Consider the following 25,112-nt stretch of genomic DNA (forward strand, 5'->3'; position numbering starts at 1 on the left):
TGAGTTTTGTTTTTTTTTTTTTTTTTTTTTTTTTTTTTTTTTTTTTTTTTTTTTTTTTTTTTTTTTTTTTTTTTGACAAGATCTTACAGGGTAGTCAGGGCTGGCCCTGAATTTGCTGTGCAGCAAATTCTCGTCTTGAATGGTCATGAACTTTCATTCCTCTTGCCTCAGCTCCAAAGGTAATTAAATAAAAATTTGAAATTGAGTTTTTTTAGTGAGTTTGAGAATATGCTTTGTATGATAAAAAGAGACCACGAGGAAGCATAGAACATGGACTCTCCAATAGACCTGAGTTTGAATCTCGGCTTTGCAACATTTTGTTATCTTTGGAAGTTAATTTCTAGTCCACCTGGAAATAGTGGCCATGGTAACAAACAGAATTTTATGTGGATAGAGTAAGATATAAATAAGCAGTTAGCTTGGTTCTTTTTTGGTTTTTGTTTTGTTATTTCAAGACAGGGTCTTACTGTGTAATTCAGGCTAACCTTGAACTCACTATGTAGCCCAGGCTGGCCTCGTGCTTGTGGCTGTCCTCCTGCCTCAGCCTCCCAAGTGTTGGCATGATAGGTGTCAGTTCAGATCTTAACATAACACACACTCAGTAATTTTATTGCTGATCATTGAACCTAAGGCCTTGCACATAGTAAGCAAGTGCTTTGCCACTGAGCTACATCCTTAGACTTTGTAATTAGGGTAAGGGTCTTTCTAAATTGTCCAGGCTGGCCTCCAATTCCTGGGCTCACATTATCCTCCTACCTCTCAAGTAGCTGGGACTATAGGCATATGTAGTGCTCCATATTAGTCCCAGTTTGGGGACAGCATGCTATACATCAAGTATAATGCTAGATTCCTAGATAGATAGAACTGAGTTTCCCCAAATCCATCAGTCCAATAGTAGAGATACCTAACTGTGAGGACATGATGTGTACGATAATAGAAGTAACTGTATGCTGTCTTAAATGAATATCCTGCACTGAACTGAAGAGAAAATGAAAAATTGGAGGTAGGAGTAGTGCCAACGTGGGATTAAGGCAAAATTAACCTGTTGTACTGATATAGTGATACTACCCACTTTATTCTGTCATTTCGTTGCCTTAAAGAGGTCAACATTTTGATGAAAAAAAATGCATTTCTTGATTTCTCCATTGAGTTTTCACTTCCGGTGTTTGATATGAAGTAATTTCGGACTGGTTTTTTTTGTTTGGTGCCAGGCTCTCACACATGCTAAGCAATAATTCTACTATTGGGTTACATCCCACGCCCTTTTAAAATTTTGTGTTGAGACAGTCTTGTAAGTTGCCCAAGCTGACCTCCAGCTTGTGATCCTCCTGCCTCTGACTCCTGAATAGCTGGCATTACAGGTGTGGGCCACCATGCCTGTCTAGGCCTAGTTTTATATTTCTGTTTTTCTCAGAGCTTTGAAGAAAGCTGGAAAGATTATTCATTCAGTGTTTTTTATCTCCTCCTCCCAGTTTCTGTTCTTAAAAAGAGAAATTGGAAAGTAAGACCGCAGAGAATTTCCTGTGAGTTTTAGATTTCATAGAATGAACTTGTCCTATTCCATGCCTCAGCAAATTGCAGATAGGAGAACATCACACCATGAGTGGATTTTTCTGAAGATATTTTAAGGTTCCTCAAAATATTTTGGGAAATAATGTGTGATAATACAGTACATTGCTGGACATTTTCTTTCTTTTTGCAGAGTCTTCAGGCAGAAAAGAACAAACCTACTAAAAATATGATTAACATTAATAGACGCCTTCAAGAAATCTTTGGGTGTGCCATTAAGGCTGCGTTTCCAGACTTGGAAAGTCCTCCTCTCATAGTAACACCAAGTCAGCAGCCCAAGTTTGGAGATTATCAGTGTAATAGTGCCATGGGAATTTCTCAGGTAATGTATTGTTATGACTCACTCTGGGCAGTTAGATTCTATTAGGTGCCTTCCTCGTTAGCATTTGCATGAGCAGTAGCAAGTTGTTGTATCCCTATATGAAAAGGACATTTGTATAGTTTGAAAAGTTTGGGAAAAGAGGTGTATGTTTTTCCTTTCTTTTTTTTAAAATACAGCTTTGATTTTTCAGTTAAATTTTATATTCTCAATATGTAAGGGTAATATGTACTACTGTTTTGTTTGGGTGCTTCCCTCCTGCAGTGTCTGTGGTTGCTCTGTATTGTTAACGATTGTTGAAAAGTGAGAAACTAAAAGTTAGCCAATTACTAATCCTTACCCCCAGCAGATATTTAATGCAGCTCTGTTGTCTTTGGGGCAGGCCTGAGTGTTTCCTTTCCCTTTTTTTTAACCCTTCGTTCTGGGGATTAACATGCTTCCACCAGGTAGAACCACCACTGATACATGCCTGATTCCTCTTCGCTACCTGATGGGACAGTCATGCATATCCCACTGGTGGTTCAAGCCATTGAAAAAGGAACACGTTCACATCACAGGCCTCGTCATGGACTTTAGTGTGAAACCCAGGGCCTTGGACCTGCTAAGCAAGTGCTCATACCACTAAGCTAAATCCATACCTCTTTATTTTACTTTGAGGCAGAGTCTCACTAAGTTTCCTAGGCTAGCCTTGGACTTGGGATCCTCCTGCCTCAGCCTTTCAGGGAGCTGGGTTATATCTGTATACCTCCGTACTGGCCATATGTCTTGTGTTGTGTGTGTTTTCCAGTGCTGGAGGTTGAACCCAGCCTCCTCACTGAGCTTTATTCTTAGCCCTTTTTAATTTTTATTTTGAGACAGGTTCTTATTAAGTTGTTGAAATGTCTAGGCGGGGCTGGAACTTATGAGACTCCTCATGTTTCTTTTTTGTAGTCTTTGTTTTTTAAACTTTATTCTTTTATTAGTACATATTGATCATCATAGGGAATTTGTACCTGTAGATAGTGCATCTCAGTTATTTTTTTCTCATTCCGCTTCCCGCCCTTCAAACCCTTGTTTTCTTTACCATTCACACAAGCTTTGTTTCCATTCTTTTTCCTTTTCCTTTCCTTCCCTCCCCCCCACCCTTGTTCCCCTTCCTATTTATATATTTTCTTCCTACTTCCAAATACCTTTTCTCCATTGTGCATGCTCCTCACTTACTTTTTGGGTGTCTCACATAAGAGAAACAATTTGATACTTCAACTTGTATTTATTTTGCTTCAGATTGTGGTTTCGAGGTGCATCCATTTAACTACACATGTCTCAAGTTTATCCTTTGTAGCAGAGTAGTAGTAGATTGTATATAAAAAACACATTTTCTTTATCCATTCATCTTTTGATGAATTTATGAGCTGTTTCCAAGATTTAGTCACTATAAATTGTGCTGCTATAAAAATGAGTGTGCGGGGCCGGAGATTTAACTCAGTGGTTCGGTGGCCTGCCTTGCAAGTACAAGGACCCGAGTTCAATCACCGGTAACAAAACAAAACAAAAATGAGTGTGCTTGTATTGCTGTGGTGTAATGCTTCTAGCTCTTTTGGGAAATTACCTAGAAGTGGAATAGTAGTTTCCAATGAAACTTCTGGGTTCAAGGAATCCCCGTACTAACTTCCTCAGTGAATGTACCAGTTTACACTTCCACCAGCGATTGGGTTCCTTTTTCCCTGCAGCCTCAACAACACTTGCTTTTGGTGATTTCTTGATGATAGCCATTCTTTCTGGAGATGGAATCTGTTTTAATTTGCATTTCTTGAATGACCAGTGATGTTAAGCATTTTTTTCATGTATTTATTTGCTGTTTGTATTTCTTCATCTAAGAACTATCTATTCATTTTAGTTGCCTATTTTTGGATTGGGTCTTTACATTCAGGAGGCTCTGATTTTTTTGAGTTTTAATATGTTTAACCAGTGTTTTAAAAAGTTTTAAAATTTTTATTTTGAAGTAAACATTTATTGGTATATTTTAGATACACATAACATTCATCATAGGGAATTGGTACCTCTACATAATACGTTTTGCTTCTGGGTTTTTTTCTCATCCCCCTTCTACCTCTCTTTCCCTCCTTATTTTCAAAAGCTTTGTTTCCATCTGTTTTTTTTTTCTTGTTGCTTCTTTCTTTTCCTTCTTTCCGTCCCTTCTTCCTCTTCTCATTTGAACATTTTCTTCCCATTTCCCAATATTTGTTATACATTTTTGTCCTTACTTCCACTTTAGGTTGAATTATCACACCAGAGAAACAATGCAATATTGAAACCTGTGTCTAATTTATTTTGCTTAAGAGTATAGTCTCCAGGTACATCTTTTTATCTAGAAATCTCTCGAGCTTGTCCATTATAGCAGAGTAGTACTCCATTGTGTTAAAAAACCACATCATGATTATCAGTTCATCCATCAGTGGGCATTCTATTTCCAAGATTTAGCTATTACAAGCTGTGCTTCTGTAAACATGAGTGGGCATATTTCACTGTGGTATGATGCTTTTAATTCTTTTGGGAAGCTACCAAGAAAGGGAATAGTTGGGTTTAATGGAACCTCTAGATTCAGTTTTTTTGAGGAATCTCCACATTGATTTCCACAATGGTTGCATTAGTCTACACACTGGTTCCTTTTCCCCCGCAGTCCCACCAGCATTTGTTATTGGTTGATTTCTTATAAGAGACATTCTTTCTAGAGTGAGATAGAATCTCAGCATTGTTTTTATGTGAATTTCTCAAATGACCAGTGGTGTTGAACATTTTTTTATTTGCAGTTTCTACTTCATCTGAGAAGTGTCTGTCACATCCCCATTTTTGCATTTGGTCTTTAAATTTAGGGGATTTGATTTTTTTTTTTTTTAGTTCTTTATAGATTCTAGATAGTAATCCTTTGAGGAAACACCTGGCAAGGATTTTTTCCTGCGCTGTGAGTTGTCTCTTCACTTTGTTGATGGTTTCTCTTCTGTGCCAAAGCTTTTTAATAAGATGAGATTCCAGTTGTTGTTTCTTTACGATAGTTCTTGTGCAGTTGAGGTTTTGTTCATAAAGTCTTTGCCTACACCATTGTCCTCAGGAGTTCTATCTGTTCTATTTTCCAGCAGATTTAGTGTTTCTGTTTTAATATTTAGATCTTTAATCCATTTCAATTTTAATTTAGTGCATGTTGAACTTTTTATTCTTTCTTTCTTATTTATTTTAATTTTTTTTTGGTACTGGGAATCATACTCCAGCCTTTGCACTTGAAAGGCAGGCGGTGGAACCACTGAGCCAAATCCCTGACTGTGGTGAACTTTTTGACAAGTGGAAAAACAGTTTGCCCAACACCATTTATTAAAAAGGCTATCTTCCAGTGGAGCTCCCTTTGCCAAAATGAGTAGGTGGTTGTGTTTGGAGTTGTTTCTACATCTTCTGTGCTGTTGCATTGATCCTCAGGATTTTCGTTGTGTTTTTTGTTTTTTTTGTTTGTTTTGTCAGTGCCATGCTATCTTTATGATGGTAGCTTGTATAATTTCAAGTCTGGGATTGTGATGCCCCCTGCCTTGCCTTTGTTTCCCAGAAATATTTTTACTATTACAGGTTCCCTTCTGTTTCCATATGTATTTTTAGGACTGTTTTCTCTAGTTCTGTGAGATATGGTATTGATATTTTGATCAGGATTGCATTAAATGTGTATAAGAATTTTGGAAGTATGGCCATTTTCATAATAGTGGTTTTGTCTGTCCAAAAATAGGGGATAGCTTTGTATTTTCTGATATCCTCTTCAATCTCCTTTTTCAGAGTACTGTAGATATCAGTGAATTGATCTTTCACTTACTCTGTTAGATTGATTCCTAAGAGTTTCATTTGTCTTGATGGCATTGTGAGAGGCGGGGTTCCCTAGTTTTTCGCCTAGTGAGTTTGTTATATGTATACAGGAGGTCTATTTATTTCTGAGTGCTGACTTTGTTCACCACAACGCTGCCAAATTTGGTTATTAAGGGCCAGGAATGTAGCTCAGTGGTTCTGCCACTTGCCTCGTAAGCACAAGGTCCTGAGTTCAATCCCCGGTACCAAAAGAAAAACAAAAAAACAGACTTACCCCAGGTAAGTGAACAATCTATTGCCGGGCATGGTGGCGCACGCCTGTAATCCCAGCACTCAGGAGGCTGAGGCAGGAGGATTGCTGTTAGTTCAAGACCAACCTGGACTACATAGTGAGTTCCAGGTCAGTCTCAACTACATAGTGAGACCCTGTCTCAAAAAAAGCAAAAAACAAACAACAAACAAATTTGGTTATTAAATTGAGGAGTCTTTTAGTGGTGTTTTTGGGGTCTTCTATGTAGAGTATCATGTCTTCTGCAAATAATTTAATTTCTTCCTTTCCTGTCCATATTCCATTTTCTCTTTCTCTTATCTAGTTACTCTGTCTAATATTTCTAGAACTATATTGAACAGGAGTGGTGATAGTGGGCATCCTTGTCTTACTCCTGATTTTAGAGTGAAAGCTTTCAGTTTTTGAGCATTTGGTATTGTGTTGGCTGTTGATTTCTCATAGATGTCTTTTATGAGATTGAGAGAAAAGACTTTCTATTTCAGTTTCAGTTTTTATCATTAATGGGTGTTGGACTTTGTCAGATGCTTTTTCTGTAGCTATTGAGATGATCGGGTGGTTTTTATCCTTGGTTCTGCTAATGTGGTATATTACATTTCTTGATTTTAGTATGTTGGAACCATCCTTGCCTGCCTGGATTGAATCCTAGAAGGTTGTATATGGTGTGTATAACCTTCTTAATGATTTGCTGTGCTCTGTTTGCCATTGTGTTATTGAGGATTTTTGCATATATGTTTATTAAGGAAGTCTGTAATTCTCTTTTGTGGTTGAATCCTTTGGTTTTGGTATCAGGGTAATGCTTGCTTCCAGGAATCAATTTAGAAATATAACCTTTTCACTTTCGTAAAAAGTTTGAGTAGTGGCATTACATTCTCTCTAAAGTGTGTCTTCCTGATTCACCTTTGGTAATTCATATGTATCTAGGAATCTGTCCATTTCTTCTGAGTTTTCAATTTTATTATGGTTTCTCAGAAGTGTTGATGATCTGGATTTCTACAGGATACTGCTGTGATTTTGCATTTTTCATTCCTCATTGCATGGATGTGGGTTGTCTTTTGGTAAGATTGGCTAAGAGTTTGTCTATTTCATTTATTTTGTTTTGTTTTGCTTTTTGAGATAGGTCTCACTATGTGGTTTAGTCTGGCCTGGAACTTAACTATATAGCTCAGGTTGGCCTCAAACTTGCAGTGTTTGTCTTGCCCTCTGCCTCCTGAGTGCTAGGATTAAAGGTTGTCCCACCACACCTACCTCATGTATTAAATCCTTCAAAGAAGGATTCATTTCATTGATCTTTGTATTGTTTTCTTTGTGTCACTTGCCTTAATTTCTGCTCTGATCCTTATAATTTCCTCCCTTTTGTGCCCTTTGGATTTTACTTGCTCTTCTTTTTCAAGAAATTTCAGGTTTGATATTAGGTTATTTATTTGCACTCTGCTTTTTGGATGTGTGAGTTCACCACTATAAATTTCCCTTTCAGGACTATTTTTAGGACTGCTTTCATTGCGTCTCTTAAGTTCTAGTGTGTCATACTGACATGATCTTTTAATTGTAAAAACTTTAATTTCTTTAATTTCATCTGTGACCAGTTGGTTGGTCAGGAGAGTGTTATTTTCTATGTTTTTATATAGTTTTTGTGGTTTCTTTTGACACTAATTTTCTGTTTCATTGCAGTATGATCTAATAATATGCATGAGATAATTTCAGTTCCTTTGCATTTACTTAAGCATGTTGTATGAGCTCATATGTAGTTTATTTTTGAGAAAGTCCCGTGTGCTGCTGAAAAGAATGTGTATTCTGTTGTTGGATGGAACAATCCATAGATATCTACTAAATCTATTTGTTCAAAGATTTGGTTCGACTCTGATATTTCTTTGTTGATTTTTTGGTCTATTTATCAGAGTGGTATATTGAGGTCCCACATTATAATTGTATTAGTGCTTGTCTGATTTTTCATATCCATTAGTGCTTATTTTATATAGTTGGTTTTGCTGTTACTTTTTATTTATATTACATATATACAAAAGATAGGTATATGTGTGTGTGTGTGTGTGTGTGTGTGTATAATTTGGGGTGTTTGTGTGTGTGTGTAAATATATATATATATATGTATTATTGTAATCGTGTCTGCTTGGATTGTTCCCTTAACAAGTATCTAGTGACTTTCTTTGTCTCTTCTGATCAGTGTTGGCTTGAAATCCACTTTGTCTGCAAGTAGACTAGCTACCCCTGCTTTTTTTCCAGGTTCCTGTTGCGTCAGAAATTGTTTTCCAGACTTTGGCTTTTAGTCTTTGAATTTCTTTTTGAGTTAAATGTGTTTCTTCTTTGCAGCATATTGTTGGATCTTGTTTCTTGATCCATTCTGCCAGTCTGTTTCTTTGATTGGTGACTTGAGACCCATTCGCACTGATTGTTATAACTGAAACTTAGTTACTTACCCTTGTCACATTTTACTTTTGTTGATTCCCTTTCTTTTTCTTCTGTTTAATTGCTTACTTCACTTGGTGTATTCATTCTATTGGGATTCATAGGATTGTTTGTCTTCACTGTCTTTTTCAAGAATATCCTTCCAAACTTTTTGGAGTGCTAGTTTGGTGGTCTTGAATGTCTTCATGTGTACTTTATCATGGAAGTATCCTTTTTTCTCCATTAGAGTGTGTGTGTGTGTGTGTGTGTGTGTGTGTGTGTGTGTGTTTTGGTTTGGTTTGGTTTGGTTTTTTTGTACCCTAGTTCAAACTTGGATTGTTGGACTTGCAAGGCAAGTGGCAGAACCTCTGAGCTAAATCCCTGGTCCTTCTCCATCAGTTTTGAAAGATAATTTTGCAGGGTACATCAGTCTGGATTGGACATCTCTGTTGGCTTTTTTTGTTTGTTTTTGGTTTCTGTGGGGTGGGCTTGAAATACTTGACTCCAGGCTCTCCTTGCATTAAGGGTTTATGTTGAGAAATCTGTAATTCTGAGAGACTTTCCTTTATAGATGATTTTTTTTTCTCTAACTTTTAATATTCTGTTCTGTGAAATTTCTGAAATCTTGACTATTATATGCCCTGGCATATTTTTTTCTGTTCATGGGTAATTGGAGTTCTTTATGCCTCACTTATGCATGTGTCATATTCTTTTCCCGTGCTTGGGAGCTTTTCCATTACCTCTGTGAACAGGTCTTTTATGTCCTTTTTGCTATCTTGTAAGATTTCACCAATTCCAATTAATCTTATGTTATTCTTTGCATCATCTAGCAGCTGTTAGATTGATTTTTCATTGTCTTTTGCTATTTTTAAGAAGTCTTTCATTTGACAATCACTAACCATAACCCTCTCTTCTTTATCTAATAGTCTTATTTTCATTTTGATTTTGCTTCATAAATTTTCAGTAGAATTTTTAATCTCTGAAATATCTTTTGGAATGCGGTTCTTTGCTGTGTTGGGCATTCATAGTTGCCATCACTTTCCTAAGTTCCTCTATTTTTTAAAATCTGTATCTGCTCTAATTTCATTAACTCTGTCCTTCATTATGGTCATCTTCTCTCATTTGTATAATTATCTCTGGTTTATGTATTTCTAGAGACTCATCTGCTATAGTTCCACTACTACCTTTGAAAAAGTTCAGCTGGGTGGCTTTTGATTTCTTCCACCTCCGTGCCACCTGGATTTGCCTTGGGTAAGCCTGAGACCTGGGGTTGTGTCGTACTTCCTTAGTTTCTCATTTTCTGTTCTTTAAATTTGTTTTCTGTGTTGATGCTTGTGAATTGCTTGTAGTAGGTACTATCGGAGCCTCTGTGGGAAATGACTGCTTTTCACAGATGCTTTCTAGGTGTTACTGGCTCTTGGCTTTGGAGTCTGTCCCAAGATCCTGCATCTTTAATTTATTAGGGATAAGAAGAAGTTGCTGCCTATTTGACCTAGCACCAAGTTCTTTGGTACTGATCTATGGTATTATTTATGACCTGTAGATAATCTTGGTATTGGCATACAATGAAGAACAGCTGATCACAACAACTATGTTACTTTGGCGACAGTAACAATTGTACAGTCAGTAATGACAGTAGCACAGGCAAAGTCTAGAAAATGACAAACTGTAATAACTTAATATGCCACCTTTAACCACAGGTATAAGATGTTATAGTTATATAACAAAATCTAAGACCGGAAACTTATATACAATAAATATCCACTCAGTAGAGTAATTTCACCCCCGGGAGAAAATTTATAAGGGATAAAAGGTAAAAAATAGAAGGAAGTTAGAAGCAAGTCTGAAGGACAGAGGAAGATTACTGAAGCTTTAGGAAACTATTGAAGACATGAGGGAAAGAAGGAAGGAAAAAACAACAATGTTCACAATCATGAAAAAACAACAGCTAAAAAAAGGAAACAAAAGCAAAGCAAAAAAAATATATATTTATCTTCTAGGGTCTACAGTTTAGTGGTAGTAGCCACTAAACAGAGTGTGACTGTGCTGTCACTGGTAGACAAAGGAGGCAGACAGTCCAGATTCATGCTGGATAAGCCCAGCAATCCTCCAGTAGGGTTCAGGTGGGGTGCAGACTCTGGTCCTTTCAGTTCCACAGGGATTTAGGCTGATCCTGGCTTCCACTTGTGGGGTTGGGGCCTGAGTTTTTCATTCTACAACACTCTTGAGTGTCTCTTACCAGCCTAACCACTCCCTCTGACCCTGGACATCTCCCACACTTGTCTCTCACCCAGTAACTGGGATTTCAACACTGGAGGTTGTGAAATGAAGCCAACCCATAACTGCCCTGAGTCCCAGGTTTACTTGGCCCCTCCCTACAATGGTGTCCAGCCAGGCACCCTCTCCAGGGGACACAGCAGTCACTTGTTTGGACTGGAGTCAATCACCAGATTTTGTAGTGCATGGCATCCACTGCTCCATTCCACTGGTGCTTTTTGCCCTGGAGGCCTCTGGAGTCACCCACTTTCACTGTGTCTCTGTAGATTCGATCTCCCTCTCATGCCATGAGCCCCAGAGTTGGGGTAAAAGTACATAGTGCCCCATCATTTTTTCTGCAGTGAGGTCTGTCTCTTCATATTTCTTTGGGCTACAGTTGTCCCTTCCAATTCTTCCTGGGTCCTGGGGATCCACTGCCTGCCTTTTTTTCTTCCTCAAGTTATTTTCTAGTGTCTGGATTCTGCATCTTGGAGAGGTTCATTTGTTGCTTCTTACCATTCCACTGTCTTCCTGGAAGTGTCTCATATTTCATTTTTAGGTAGAGAAATTCTCTGATTTCAGTACCATCTTTATCTGATGTTTTTATACTTGACTGGATCTGCCTTGAGCTTTTTGTTTTCCTTTCTTTGGTAAATAGGAACTTTAACAAGTGCCAATCTTTTTATGTACAAGGCTACTTATTACTCAAGTATGAATATTGCAGACTTGAAATTTAAAAATGTAAGTACAGTAGGATCAGACTTGTAAACATTGTTTGCCTTCTTCAGAAAGTTCTAAGTATATGTGTACAACTCATTTTGAAATGGGGATCATGGGGTCTTGTCACCTTTTCCTATCGATACTTAAATTTGTCTATATCCACTATGTAGGTGGACTGCTGTGCCCCTGCCACTTGATGAATGTTTTCGGGTTTTTATTTTAGTTGACTTTTTAAGACAGGGTTTCACAATGCAGTTAGTGTAACCTGGCCTTGAATTTACAACCCTCCTGCCTCAGCCTCCTGAGTGCTGGGACTGTATGCATGTACCACCGCGCTGGGCTTGATGTATTTTGCAAAATCTCTATATTTCATCAGATACACATTTCCAAATAACTTGCTAAAACCTGGTATGTAAGGAATTGCGCTGTTTTGTGTTACAGATGCTTAAAGCCAAAGACCAGAAGGTAAACCCAAGAGAAATTGCTGAAAACATTACCAAACACCTGCCAAAAAACGACTATATTGAAAAAGTTGAAATTGCTGGTCCTGGTATGATACTATTCTTCTTAATACTTATATTGATGATGAGCCCTCTTTAGAACTAAAACAAACAAAAAAAAACTAGGGCCAGGGATTTAGCTCAGTGGTGCTGCTGCCTGCCTGCCTTTGAGCCCCAGTACCAAAAACAAACAAACAAACAAACAAAAAAAACCACTTACATCCTATGCACCTTGACACCATGTTAGGTCAGATGCACAGACTTGAATATCACGTGGTTTCTCTTATATGAGAAACCTCTTACACAAATAAAGTGCAGAATTGCAACCCAGTATGGGCGATGTGTCTGAAAGTCTCCCTTGATCTAGTATAATTGTCTTTTGTGTTTTTTTGCCTCTTGGTCTGGCTGTTAACCTACATTTATGATATTAACAGTACGGACTTATAAAAATAATCTGATGTTGGCCAAAACTTTTAAATTTTAAGGGGATAGATGGGAAGGGCAAAAATAAAGAATTAATATGTGTTATATTCATGTATCAGTTACCTACAATGAATGTAATCAAATGAACTACAAAAATGCAGTAATTAAAATTAAATATATAAAATCTATCCCAGACCTAGGTATATAGCTCAATGGTAGAGTGCTTGATAGAACTGGGATCAATCCCCAGCATTGCCAGGGAGCGACAGAAATAGAGGTGTTAATAAAAACAGACTTATGCTGAACAGGTTATTGAAAGCACCTTGAGTTGGAGGTTTGAAAATTAGTTTTCATCTTAACTCAGTACTACTTGGCTACGTGATCTCAGATGAGTTACAGTGCCTCCCTAAGCTGCAAATCTTTATTAGCAAAAAGGGCAGATCATGCCCAAGTCTACAGAAATAGGGCCCTCTTTCTCCTGGTAAGAGTTGAACAAATTATTTGGTAAAACTGAACAGGCCCTGAATTAAGTAGGAAGCTTTCAGGACAGTAGTGAAGGTTTGAAATAGAAGCTGAAACAGAAGCTAACGAGAAGGCTTTAGTGAAGGCCTGAAGGTGTTGGCCTGAAGAGTTATCTGGCTCCAGCATAAGCAAAATACAGAAAATTCTTGGGAATCAGCAGTCATTCAGTGTGGTAGACTGTCTGAATTTTTTTTCTCCTCTTACTGTCCATTAGGTTTCATTAATGTCCACTTACGAAAGGATTTTGTATCTGAACAGTTGACCAAGCTCCTAATGAATGGAGTTCAACTCCCTGCTGTGGGAGAGAATAAAAAGGTAATGTATACCATCTTCTGTTGATACAGTAATATCATAGAAGTATGTGGAAATTGTCACAACTGGGAATGACTTTCATTTTTATACTTAAACTTCATTAACATTTAAGATTATGAGCATAGTAATGATTCATAATTTATAATGGGTCTTGTGATTTTTTTTTCTCACTTCATTTCATAAGGCATTTGAGGTAGCTAACTGATACTTATGCAGGTATTGCTGAATTAGTTACTTATATAAATGAGTTTCTTTTTCAGTTAAGAATATAGAAGTAGATGATTAAGAAAATCTTGCACAGCTAAGTCTGAGTTTATTATTATGTTAGCAAAACAAAATGTTTATGTCCTTTTTAAAAAACCTTTTTATTGTCTATCTCAGGTTGTAGTTGACTTTTCTTCTCCCAACATAGCTAAAGAGATGCATGTAGGCCACCTCAGATCAACTATCATAGGAGAAAGTATGAGCCGCCTCTTCGAATTTGCAGGATATGATGTTCTCAGGTGTGTGCTCTTGACTTCAGAAATTTTTATAGAAAATGAAACATCTCACTTGAGAAGACTGTCGCTGGTTCATATGCTTGGTTCTGCTGTGTTCATTAACACATTCGCTCATTAACATGTTCACAATGGACTGTAATATGTTTAGCTGACAAGCGGCTTGAACCACTGGTGGTATACATATGCCTGTCCCATTGGGTGGTTTTTTAAATTACTTTTATTGGTAAAAAGACTAAGAATGATCAGATCTGTTTGTACAGCAGTGGTTCAAGTTGCCCGATTGGACAGTCATACACGTACCTCTGGTGGTTCAAGCCAGCAGGAATGTGTTAAGCTTTTTAAATCTATCCTGGGCACCTCCGTGAACCGGTTTATTACTTTCTTAATATTTTTAGTCTGGCATGGGGAACAACTATAAAACTCTTCATTCATACCACAAATATTTTTTGAGTACCTTCTGTATATTAGGGCATTATATTCTAGTGTTTGTGGAAGGGTGTTAGGCAAGAAACAAATCATATTGGACCTTGTAGGCCATGGTAGGATTTGGGGTTTTATTCTACTAGTATCTAACTAAAGATTGCTCTGGCTACAGTATAGAACCTAGAAAAGTGTTAATATACTTAAGAGGTGATCTGGTGGTTTGGTATTAAATAAAAGCAGAAAGGAATGAATTTTGTCCATTGACATTTAGGAACTATTGGTGTAAGTTATACTAAAAAATCTAAAAGTTACCTCTATTTTTTTTTGTGTGTGTGTGTGTGTGGTACCAGGGATCTAACTCAGGACCTAGCACTTACAAGGGAGTTGTGGTGCCACTGAGCTAAATCCCTGACCCTAAAAGTTAAATTTTCATAAAATTTTGAGGTTGATCGTCATTAATTCAACTGTCATTATTCTAATTTGCTACGTAAATAAACAGATTCCGTATCACTGATAAGAAATTTATTTATTCAGCAAATCTTAGGTGCCTGCCACATGCAGCTTGTCAGTAGGTCTACAGAGCTGAATGTAACAGATCAGGGCTTCTCTTGGGGAATTTACACCCAAGCTGAGGAAATAAGTGTTACTGAGAGTGATGTACTAGCACTTAAGGGTTAGTGGTTTCTGATGGAATGTATCTCACCCTTAAATATCTGAATCATTTTTTAACTGTTTCTTGTTCTGTGCTTGGTATTAGGATAAACCATGTAGGAGATTGGGGGACCCAGTTTGGTATGCTCATCGCTCACCTGCAAGATAAATTTCCAGATTATCTGACAGTTTCACCACCTATTGGGGATCTGCAGGCCTTTTATAAGGTTTGATATCATTTATTGTTTGTAGATATACCACTCATTATACTTAAATTACTCATTTCCTGTCAGTTCAAAATGGCATTTGAAGTTACTATGGAGCTAAATAAAATTAAATGAAAGTTGGTAAACTGAGAACCATGCTTACACTTATACAAAAACACTATATTGAATTTAAATTACTTTGTTGACGTGTTAACTTTTTATATATACTGGCTTACCCATAATGATACTGCATCACCTGGGTAAAAATAAAAGCTGCTTCATTGTGTTTACCTACTTGAACAACTGAACTTGATTCCTAGATCTGTGCCATTTAGTTGTGTGAATAGAAACAGGCACCCTTGGATCCATGGCGTTTGGTTCTATGCACAGACACAACTATCCTTAACTCTTTTAATTTGTCTTTGCTTTGTTTATTGTTGAAGGGTAAAAACTGAATTCCAGCTGGCTGCACACTGGTGAGTCCAGCACTCTGGGAGACCTCAGGCAGGAGGATCACAAGTTCAAACCCAGTTTGGGCAATTTAGAGAAACCCTGCCCAGAATAAAAACAAAAAAGGCTAGGGATGTAGCCCAATGTGTGCCAAGAAAAAGATACTGAATTCTGCCCATTTAGGTGTTCATTAATGAAAATATATTTTAGTATTTAAAGCATTCTTAGTATTTTGCAAACATTAAAAGACAAGTTCATGCATCATCCATAATTGCTTTTTTGCAGTACTGCAGATGAAACCCTAGCCTTGCATCATCCATAATCCACTGTGACCACCTTTCTTTGACTCCTTGACGAATACATATACAAATACAGAATCCACAAAAAAATGGTATGCACACTTCAGGAAAAGAAAAATTATATAAGTATTTTAATACTAAATGTCTTCAGACATGAGATTAATACAAATTACCTTGGGCATCCACAATTATAAGAGATTCTCGAAGTGGTGGCCATGAGCTTCCAGACATTTAGTGAACTACTGTTTGGGTAACCTTGGTCATTGAGATTGCTGCATACATTTTCAATTTCTTCTGTAAGGACACAGAGTGTCCTGGGTTTTCTGTGATATACAGCATCCTCTAAGGTCCCCCATATGAGGGTAACACCATCTATTGGAAAAACATCATACCGTTTTTCTTTTCTTAAAGTGTGTTTGCATTTTCTTTTCAGATTCTGTGTTCATTAATCATTTATCAAATATAGTTTTTGTCTTATGCTTATTTAATATCTTCTTCTTAATTGTCACCTATTTGTATATTACTACACTTCGTTCTGCTGGATTAGTTTACAAAGTTTATATTAATCCCCTATTGAATTTTCTTTTCCGTTTGAGTGGGGGCACTATTATCCAGTAAATAATGCTATAAGTAGATTTTTCTCCTTTTCTAAATTGCTTCCTTAATGGTAGACAGCTCCTCTAGAATAAAATTACTACATTAAAAAATGGAACTTTTTTGATATTTTTGTCTTGTGATGTTTCTTCTTCTTCTTCTTTCGGATTTTTGGATTTTTTTGAGGCAGGGTCTCACTATGTAGTTGAGACTGACCTGGAACTCACCATGTAGCTCAGGCTGGTCTTGAACTCACAGCGATCCTCCTGCCTCAGCCTCCTGAGTGCTGTGATTACAGGTGTGTGCCACCATGCCCAGTTATTAGCTGTTTTTTGAAGCTGTTTTTAATTAACCACACTTGAACACAAAAGTATTGGTGTAATGTAGACTTGTGACTAGGGAAAATAGAAGAACGACCATGGTTATAGTTTTATACTTTCAGGGAAAATAATTTCAAGAGAAATCACAGGACTTTTTGGTACATTCACCTGTAATAATGATGTTTTTGGTGGTGGTAGTGGTGGTCCTGGGAGTCGAACAGTGGGCCTTGTATGTGCTGAGTAAGCACTTCGCTCCTGGCTGAACCTGGAGGTAGAGCTCTTGTTCTGGTGCTCTTAAGTTTTTTCTTTTTCATGGTGTTTGGTGTATGTGTTCCAAAAGGAATAAATTCTTTATCTAGAAATATCAGATGGTGGGCCGGGGTGGGCCAGGGATTTAGCTCAGCGGTTCAGTGGCCTGCCTTGCAAGCACAAGGACCCGAGTTCAATCCCCGGTACCAAAAAAAAAAGAAAAAGAAAATAAATATCAGATGGGTTCTTGTTCTTTTAAACACAGGAATCTAAGAAGAGGTTTGATACTGAAGAGGAATTTAAAAAGCGAGCCTATGAGTGTGTCGTTCGACTACAGAGTAAAGATCCTGATTTTACCCGAGCTTGGAAGCTTATCTGTGATGTTTCCCGCCAAGGTGAGTTTCTAGGCTTCATTTGATCACCTAGCAAATACTGTTTGTAGTTTCCTTAAGTATTGATCTTTAACATTTTAAACATTTTTTAATGTGGTACTAGAGATTCAGTTCATGACCTTGTGTGTATATTTTACCATTGCGCTACATCTCCAACCCCTGAAATTTTGAATCTGGGCAAATCATTGTTTTTTTTCCTTAAATGTTTTTTTCTGAAACAAGAAACTAAGAAGATAGTTTAACAAGGCAGGTGCAAAGTCAGCAAAATCAAAGTAGAAAAATCAAAAGTCCTATTCATAGCAGCAAACGAAATTGTGTAACTCTAGAAATGTACAGGACCCAAAGGAAGAGATGTCATAAAATGTAATTGCTTGGCTTGTGTGAGTGTGCATGTGTATGTGTGTTTATAGATCTGTGCAATGTATATATACACTCATGCATGCATAGATCAGATATTGATACTGTGCTGAGAATTGGACTCTGGGTTACCCTAGTACTGAGGTATATCCCCAGCCAGTTTTTAAATTTTGAGACGGGGTCTCACTAAGCTACCTAGAGACTTTGCATTGAGCTACCTCCCAGCCCTTTTTATTGTGTGTATATATGTGTATGTATGTATGTGTGTGTATGTATATATATATATATATATATGTGTGTGTGTGTGTGTGTGTATGTGTATATATATTTGGGGGGAGTACTGAACTCGGGACCTTGTACTTGCGAGGCAGGTGGCAGAACCACTAAGCTAAATTCCCAGCCCCTATTTTATGTTTTGAGGCAGGGTCTTAAGTTACTATGTTGCCCAAACTGGTTTCAAACTTGTGATCCTCCAGCCTCTCAGCCTGCCAGAATGCTGGGATTAGAAGCATGTGCTACCATGCCCAGCTTCCTTCACTTAATCCTTTTTGTTGTTGTTTTTTCTTTTCTTTTGAGGTGGGGTCTCACTGTGCCACTCAGGCTGGTCTGGAACTTCTGGGCTCAAGCAAACTCCCTGCCTCAGCTGCCCAAGTAGCTGGGACTAGAACTGTATATTAATTACCATGTCTGGCTTCTTTTCCATATTTCAAGAATAAATTTTTTTAGGCCAGGTGTGGTGGCGCCTGCCTGTAATCCCAGCACTTGGGAGGCTGAGGCAGGAGGATTGCTGTGAGTTCGAGACCAGCCTGGGCTACATAGTGAGTGCCAGGTCAATCTCAACTACATAGTGAGACTCTGTCTCAAAACAGAAACAAAAACAAGAACAAAACAAAGAATAATTTTTTTTAATTACATAAGAAGTGTATATTTCTCATAGATAAAAAATATATGCAAATAGGAAAAAAAATTATCAAATTGCCCATTGTTAGTAATTAAGATACTCATGATCCCTTTTCAGAAGAATGGACAAAGATGAGCATTGAACTAGAGTGTGCTCTACCCCTGAGCAATGTCCTCAGTCCCAGTATTTTGATGCCTTGTATGTCTTACCATTTTTTATCTTTTTCAGAATGGCACCATCTTTAATGTACTTTATCCTACTTATTCTTTGTAATTAATTTCTTTCCATATATTTCAATTTTAAAAGTTTCTTTAATGTTAGATGCATATTTCCTGCTTAAATTTTTATTTATTTTCTTTGTTTTTCACCATAGAATTTAATAAAATCTATGAGGCATTGGACATCTCCTTAATAGAGAGAGGAGAATCCTTCTATCAAGATAGGATGCCCCTGGTCGTGAAAGAATTTGAAGATAAAGGTAGGCACTATACTTCTTTATTAAAAATTTAACTGAAATTTTCAAAGAAGCAAAAGTAGAATTTATAATAATCTTCGTCTATGAACTTATCACCTAACTTCTATAATTATTACCGGGTATACTGATTCTACATCTTCCCTTCCCATACATATTGCTATGTCATTTGATTTCACCTGTAATTACTTTGGTATGTATTTCTGAAAGGACAGGTCTTTCCTTCCATCCTAAAATCATGATGCCATGTAATACCAAGAAAATGAATAATTTCCTAATACTGTTTGAGTTCAACAAGGTGATTTGTAATTTTTTAATCATTACTCTTTTCAGTCTACACATTACATTTGTTTTTAATACCTTAAGTTCTGTAAGTCCATAGGTTCTACTTCCCTTTTTATTTTTTGTCAAAGAAAGTGGGCCGGCCATGTGTCTAATAGAATTTCTGATGGATGCGTTATTTAACATGATTCCACTGTCTGTTTTGTAATGAAACACCATTAGATTCTGGCTTTCATTTGCTTTAGTTTTGTTTTTTTTTGTCCTGGATTTTTATTTTACATGAATATCTTCCAGAAATGGGCAACTATGGATTGATTACCTATGTGACTCTGCTGGGAATGATACATTGTAACTGCCGTCACTACTGTAATGCAAACCCATTAGAGCAAGGCGATCTCAGAAAGCACTGCCAGACCTCCTGCTCCCGCCCCTTCATTGCCCCTTTGCTTGTGTAATTATGTTTAGATTGATAGCTGTTTCCCCTTCCCATAAAAACATAAAGGTATAAAAATGAAAGTAAACTGTTGGACTCTTTCGAGGGCAGTTTGAATCTCTTGAAGCCATCGGCAACAAAGTTGGTTTTTGCTTCTACTTGGTGTGGTCGGTGGTCTGTCCAGAAAGACCCCCAAGCCGTCACGCTTCAAATGCAAGCAGTGTCTGGTTGGCTGTCTTTGTCGCCAAGACTGATTAGTGGGTTCAGTTCTATCAACCTGATGTATTCATGTATTTCTTCAATAGCTAGTGGTGGTCGTCATGAGTTTGATGCTTCACTTCATTAGAGATTGGAGAATGAAATTGTGAAGTCGTTTCTTTTTCATTTGTTACTTGGCATTTACATATGCACAGTTTTGTCACAATTATGTAGGTTATTCTGAGGTACAGTTTACACTAAAGACAGGTAGTATGTTGTAGTTTTCTGTGTGTCTGTATTTGTGTCCGTCATTTTGTCAATACAGGCTCATTTCTAAGCATCTAGCTACAAGTGAGTTTGACTTTAGCATTATTGTGAATGTGGCTTAATATATTTTGTATTTTTCATTTAATTACCCTAATTTTTATAGTGTTCAAATTGTCCCATTTTAAACTAATGATAGCCCCCTCAAATTGGCTTTTCTATGTTTTTGTTGTGATTTAGTTTTTTGTTTGTTTGTTTGTTTGTTTTTTTCCAATCCCTGTAGTCTCTAGTGTACAACATTCCAGGCTCATTTTCCTTTATTTCTCATACAGATCTAGAGCCAGCCATACCTGCAAGGAAGCCTGGTTTACTGAGTGTGGGAACATGGTAATTAATCAGTCTGAAGCCTAGGGACCATTTTTTTCCTTCAGTACTAAGTATTGAACCCAGGGGTATTCTAACACTGAGCTGCATCCTTAGCCCTTTTTATTTTCTATTTTGAAATAAGAATTCTACAGAGTTGCCTAGGCCTGGCTCAAATTTATCATCCTCTTGCCTCAGCCTCCTGAGTAACTGAGATTGTAGGTGCACCCAACTTTTAAAATAAAATATATCATGCTATTGGTTTGTTTGTAGTGCTGGTATCAAACTCAAGGCACTGTACCACTGGGCTACACACCCAGTCACCTTCATGTTCATTTTTAATGATAAGAAAATGGCACAGAAATTTTAGTAATTTTGCAAGGTGACATAGCTAGTGAGTCATAAATCTGCGATGCAAATGTAGGCATACTGGTTTTAGAGCTTATGTGTTTAACCCTTCTCTTACACTGCCTTGACCTTATGTAGCCTCAGTTTCCCAAGCTAAGAAAGCATAAAATTATTTACTGCATTGAGGTTATTGGGAGGGTTAAATTTAAAGTTTACTATAGTATTTGGCACATGGTAGCACTCAAATATATGTTATTATCATGTTCTTTCCTATCCCTTCTTATGGCAAAAAACCTTTTCATCATGACAAGGTGAAGTTTTTTTCCTCTTCTCATTCCATATGCTAAATCCTGTTATTTTGGAGCTCATCACCAAATATTTTTATCTTTCTCCCAGAGAAAAGTTAGGACTCCAGCTTGAAAACAAAGCGTAGATGTTCATGTTTTGGGCCTATGGAGCAGATGGATTCCAATGAGGTGCTCTGCAAAGAGTCTGGAGCACCTGGTGTGGGACCACAATGCTGCTGTAGTATTTGACCTGTGACGGCACCCTGTGCACTCAGCTGTCCTTTTTGTCTGTTTTGAATTTTGGTGAATTTTTGAGATGGGGGTCTTTCCATGTCACTCAGGTTAACCTTGAACTCCCCATCCTCCTGAGTGCTAGGATTATACGTGCACTGTTGTGTCCAGCTCCAGACATTCTGGCAAGTCAAGGTGTGAAAGGAATTATGTGATTTGCTTAGCTCTCTAGGATGTAGTAAAATAATCATAGAATGTTGAAGTATTTATGTGGTTCTAGAATCACCTAGCATTATGTTCCTTCTGGGTGTTTCTAGTATTACTGATTTTTTTTTTTTTTTTTTTTTTTTTTTTTTTTTTTTTTTTTTTTTTTTTTTTTTTTTTTTTTTTTTTTTTTTTTTTTTTTTTTTTTTTTTTTTTTTTTTTTTTTTTTTTTTTTTTTTTTTTTTTTTTTTTTTTTTTTTTTTTTTTTTTTTTTACAGGATTCGTGCAAGTAGATGATGGCAGAAAGGTTGTATTTGTCCCAGGTTGTTCCATACCATTGACCATAGTGAAATCAGATGGTGGTTATACCTATGATACGTCTGACATGGCTGCTATTAAACAAAGACTATTTGAGGAGAAAGCGGATATGATCGTCTATGTGGTAGACAGTGGACAAGTAAGTTTGAAGATTTGACTATGTTCTTACGTTGGCCGATTGGTAAGGTAGGTGGCGCTTGATTCTGGGACATTTACATTCCCCCAGATACTAAGATTCAGAGCATCAGTCTGTTGTGGGAGAAAGAACACAGATTGGATCCAGGTTTCCAGCTGGTCTCCATACACTGGAAAAGATGATTTCTCTGAACCTCAGCAATTATTCTTACCAGTACAATGGGTGTGTTTCTTAAAATTGATTGAGATTCTTGCCTCTGAACTTTTCTGTATCCAGTTGCTTTTAAAGCTTTTGAAAGTAGTCCTACTCTCGTTATTTCTTACATATTGGTAGTAAAAGAAGAGCCTTCATAGTAGCATTTGCCTCACAAGATTTGTGTGCTTGGAATTGTATAAAATGTTTATCCCTTGGCAGAAGAGCTTTAAGTCTTTTTTATTTATTTATTTTTTTTAATTATTAGAAAACTAGCAAGTAACTTTCTATTTCTGTTTTTCATAGGCTATGCATTTCCAAACAGTGTTCGCTGCTGCTCAAATGATGGGCTGGTATGACCCTAAAGTAACTCGAGTGTCCCATGCTGGATTTGGAGTGGTGCTAGGGGAAGACAAGTGAGTAGAAAACCTGAAGATGATACTACCTGATTCCCACATTCCTGGGGAGAGGCTGTGTTTGATTTGATTCTATATTAGACCTGAGAAAGCCCAGGCTTTTCTTTAGTATCTGTGTACTGTAGTGGTGAACTTAGCCAAACCTTTTGTACCTATATTAGCATTGCCAGAGCACATAGCATCAGGTGACATAAAGTCTGTAATGGTACACGTTCAGATTTTAGGCAAAATATGAAGAAGTATAACCCAATTATTTTGGCATTTTGTAAATGTCTTTTTTCCTTTATAGTTTTATATTTGGTCAAAAGGTATGAGATTTTTTAAGATTCCAGTTGAATTTTAATATTTTCATTTTTATGTTCATCTAAAAATACTGTTTATCAAGACCTGTGTTCATACTTTTACTTTTTTGTATTTTCTAGTTATTTTCCCACATTCTACTCAATGTTTATAGGAAAAAAATGTAAATATTACCAGATATTTATATTCACTGTTCGTTAGTTCAATGGCACAGACTTTCACATTTCATAGTCTTTCACTGGTGTCTTAAGATCATTTTTAATCAGCATTTCTGTCTTTTAAAATATCAGTGACATCTTTTATTTGACAATGCCCAAATATCACCATCGCACATCAGGAGGTTTGACGTAAATAAGGGTAAAATACAGGTTAGGTGTGTCATAGGTGTTTTTTTTGTTTTGTTATGTTTTGCTTTAAAGACAAGGTCTCACTATTAGTTTAGGCTGGGCCTGAATTCACTATGTAGTGTAGAATGGACTCAAACTCATGGCAGTCCTTCTGCCTCAGCCTCCCAAGTACCAGGACTATAGGTATGTACTACCACGGCTGGCAGTCATGGTATATTTTAAATACAAAGTTCATGGAAGTCAGAGGCCTTTTTAGGAGGACTGAACCCATGCTACATGAGCACTCTGTCAGTAGGCTGCACACTCCACCCCACTGGAAAGGAGAAGTGGTGAAGAACAAGTAGATGCTTTCTAAGTCAATGCTTAATTCTGAAAATAAAACTTTAAAAGGAAGAATCACAATTTGATAGGTTTGTGTTGGATAGAAATGCATGTTTACATTTACATTGGAAGGAGTTTTAATACACCTTTTCAAAAAATTAAAGGACATACCTGATATGCAAACTTTGGCTATTTAACTAATTTTAAAATCCTATTTTCTCAGCTGTGCTTGCTAGTGCTAGTTTTGCCCCCTCTTTGGAGAATGAGTTCAGTAGATCTGAGTGGGGCCTTTGTGGACTTAATGTTATAAACCTTTCCAGCTATTTCAAATATACATCTAGGGTTTAAATTGTGTTTATATGAGAAATAAAAATAAGATTGCAGTGAAGAATTCACTGACCTACCAAACAATTACAGAAGTAAATATGTATTAGTAATTTATCTGAAAGTATAAAGTAAGATGAACATTATTTTCCAGGAGAGTGAGCAGATTCCATGCAACTTGCCATAATTGGGAACTACAAATTGTCGTTGTGGTCATGTCCCTCAGACATTTGTTTTCTAAGGTTTCTAAGTTGAAAAGTCTGTTTCTGAATCTCTGCTTGGCACTTTTAAATGTTTTTAGGAAGAAGTTTAAAACACGTTCAGGTGAAACAGTGCGCCTCATAGACCTTCTGGAAGAAGGACTAAAACGATCCATGGACAAATTGAAGGAAAAAGAGAGAGACAAGGTAATTCAAGCTCTTACTAGCACAGTGTGTGTTGTGCATCGTATTGTGACTTTGCAGTTTTCTTGAAAAAATGGGAAATTATCAGGAGTCTGTCCACCTGTGGCTGGCTTAAGTTTCCCCATTTTTTATTGCACTGTAGGATGTGTGGGTTTCCTTATAGGCTGTTTGTTCACTTCCATTGGTTCCTTTTTATGGCAGTACTGTGCAGTTTTGACTACTACTGTTTTATAGTATTCTGTGAGGTCATGCAGTGTCTTGCCTGATGCTTTGGGGTTTTTCCTCAGAGTGCTTTTTTTCTCATATACTTTGTCCATTGGGTTTTGTTTTTTGTGGGGGGGTTCTATACATATTTTTAAAATTTCTTTGAAGGATGTCATTGATTGGGGGGGGTGCTGGGGATCAAATTCGGGACCTTGCACTTTCGAGGCAGGCAGTGAAACCACTGAGCTAAATCTCCAGCCCTGTTTCTGATATTTTGATAGGTATCACACTAAATCTGCAGAATGCGTAAACATGATCCCTTTCCATTTTGCTCTATCTTCAGTTTCATCTGTGTTTCAGAGTTTCTCATGCTAAGGATACTTCATCTCTTTGGTTAACTCTTTTGGTGGTGGTGCTAGATATTGAACTCAGCGCTTTCAGAATGCTAGGTAAGCAGTGTACCACTGAGCTGTATTCCCCAGCCCTTTTTATTTTTTATTTTGAGACAGTCTCTGTAAGTTGACCAGGCTAGACTTAGAACTTGGAATCCTCCTGCCTTGGCCTCCTCAGTAGCTAGGATTATAGGTATGTGCCACT

At 37.2% G+C, this 25,112-nt stretch overlaps 1 protein-coding gene across 1 annotated transcript in view; it reads left to right on the forward strand.

Annotated features, from left to right (window-relative positions):
- The window catches only part of Rars1 (arginyl-tRNA synthetase 1), a 44,986-nt gene that overhangs the window by 4,888 nt on the left and 14,986 nt on the right, over positions 1 to 25,112 (forward strand). Inside the window, exons 3-12 of the mRNA XM_010622219.3 lie at positions 1,703 to 1,891; positions 11,814 to 11,922; positions 13,032 to 13,132; positions 13,511 to 13,632; positions 14,810 to 14,930; positions 17,087 to 17,216; positions 18,845 to 18,949; positions 21,832 to 22,010; positions 22,506 to 22,615; positions 24,209 to 24,314. Of these exons, the coding sequence (XP_010620521.1) occupies positions 1,703 to 1,891; positions 11,814 to 11,922; positions 13,032 to 13,132; positions 13,511 to 13,632; positions 14,810 to 14,930; positions 17,087 to 17,216; positions 18,845 to 18,949; positions 21,832 to 22,010; positions 22,506 to 22,615; positions 24,209 to 24,314 (1,272 nt within the window). The remainder of the gene's footprint in view (positions 1 to 1,702; positions 1,892 to 11,813; positions 11,923 to 13,031; positions 13,133 to 13,510; positions 13,633 to 14,809; positions 14,931 to 17,086; positions 17,217 to 18,844; positions 18,950 to 21,831; positions 22,011 to 22,505; positions 22,616 to 24,208; positions 24,315 to 25,112) is intronic.

Source organism: Fukomys damarensis, unplaced genomic scaffold (genome assembly GCF_012274545.1).
Source record: "Fukomys damarensis isolate Sample0158 unplaced genomic scaffold, DMR_v1.0_HiC HiC_scaffold_9, whole genome shotgun sequence".
NCBI classification, from domain to species: domain Eukaryota; kingdom Metazoa; phylum Chordata; class Mammalia; order Rodentia; family Bathyergidae; genus Fukomys; species Fukomys damarensis.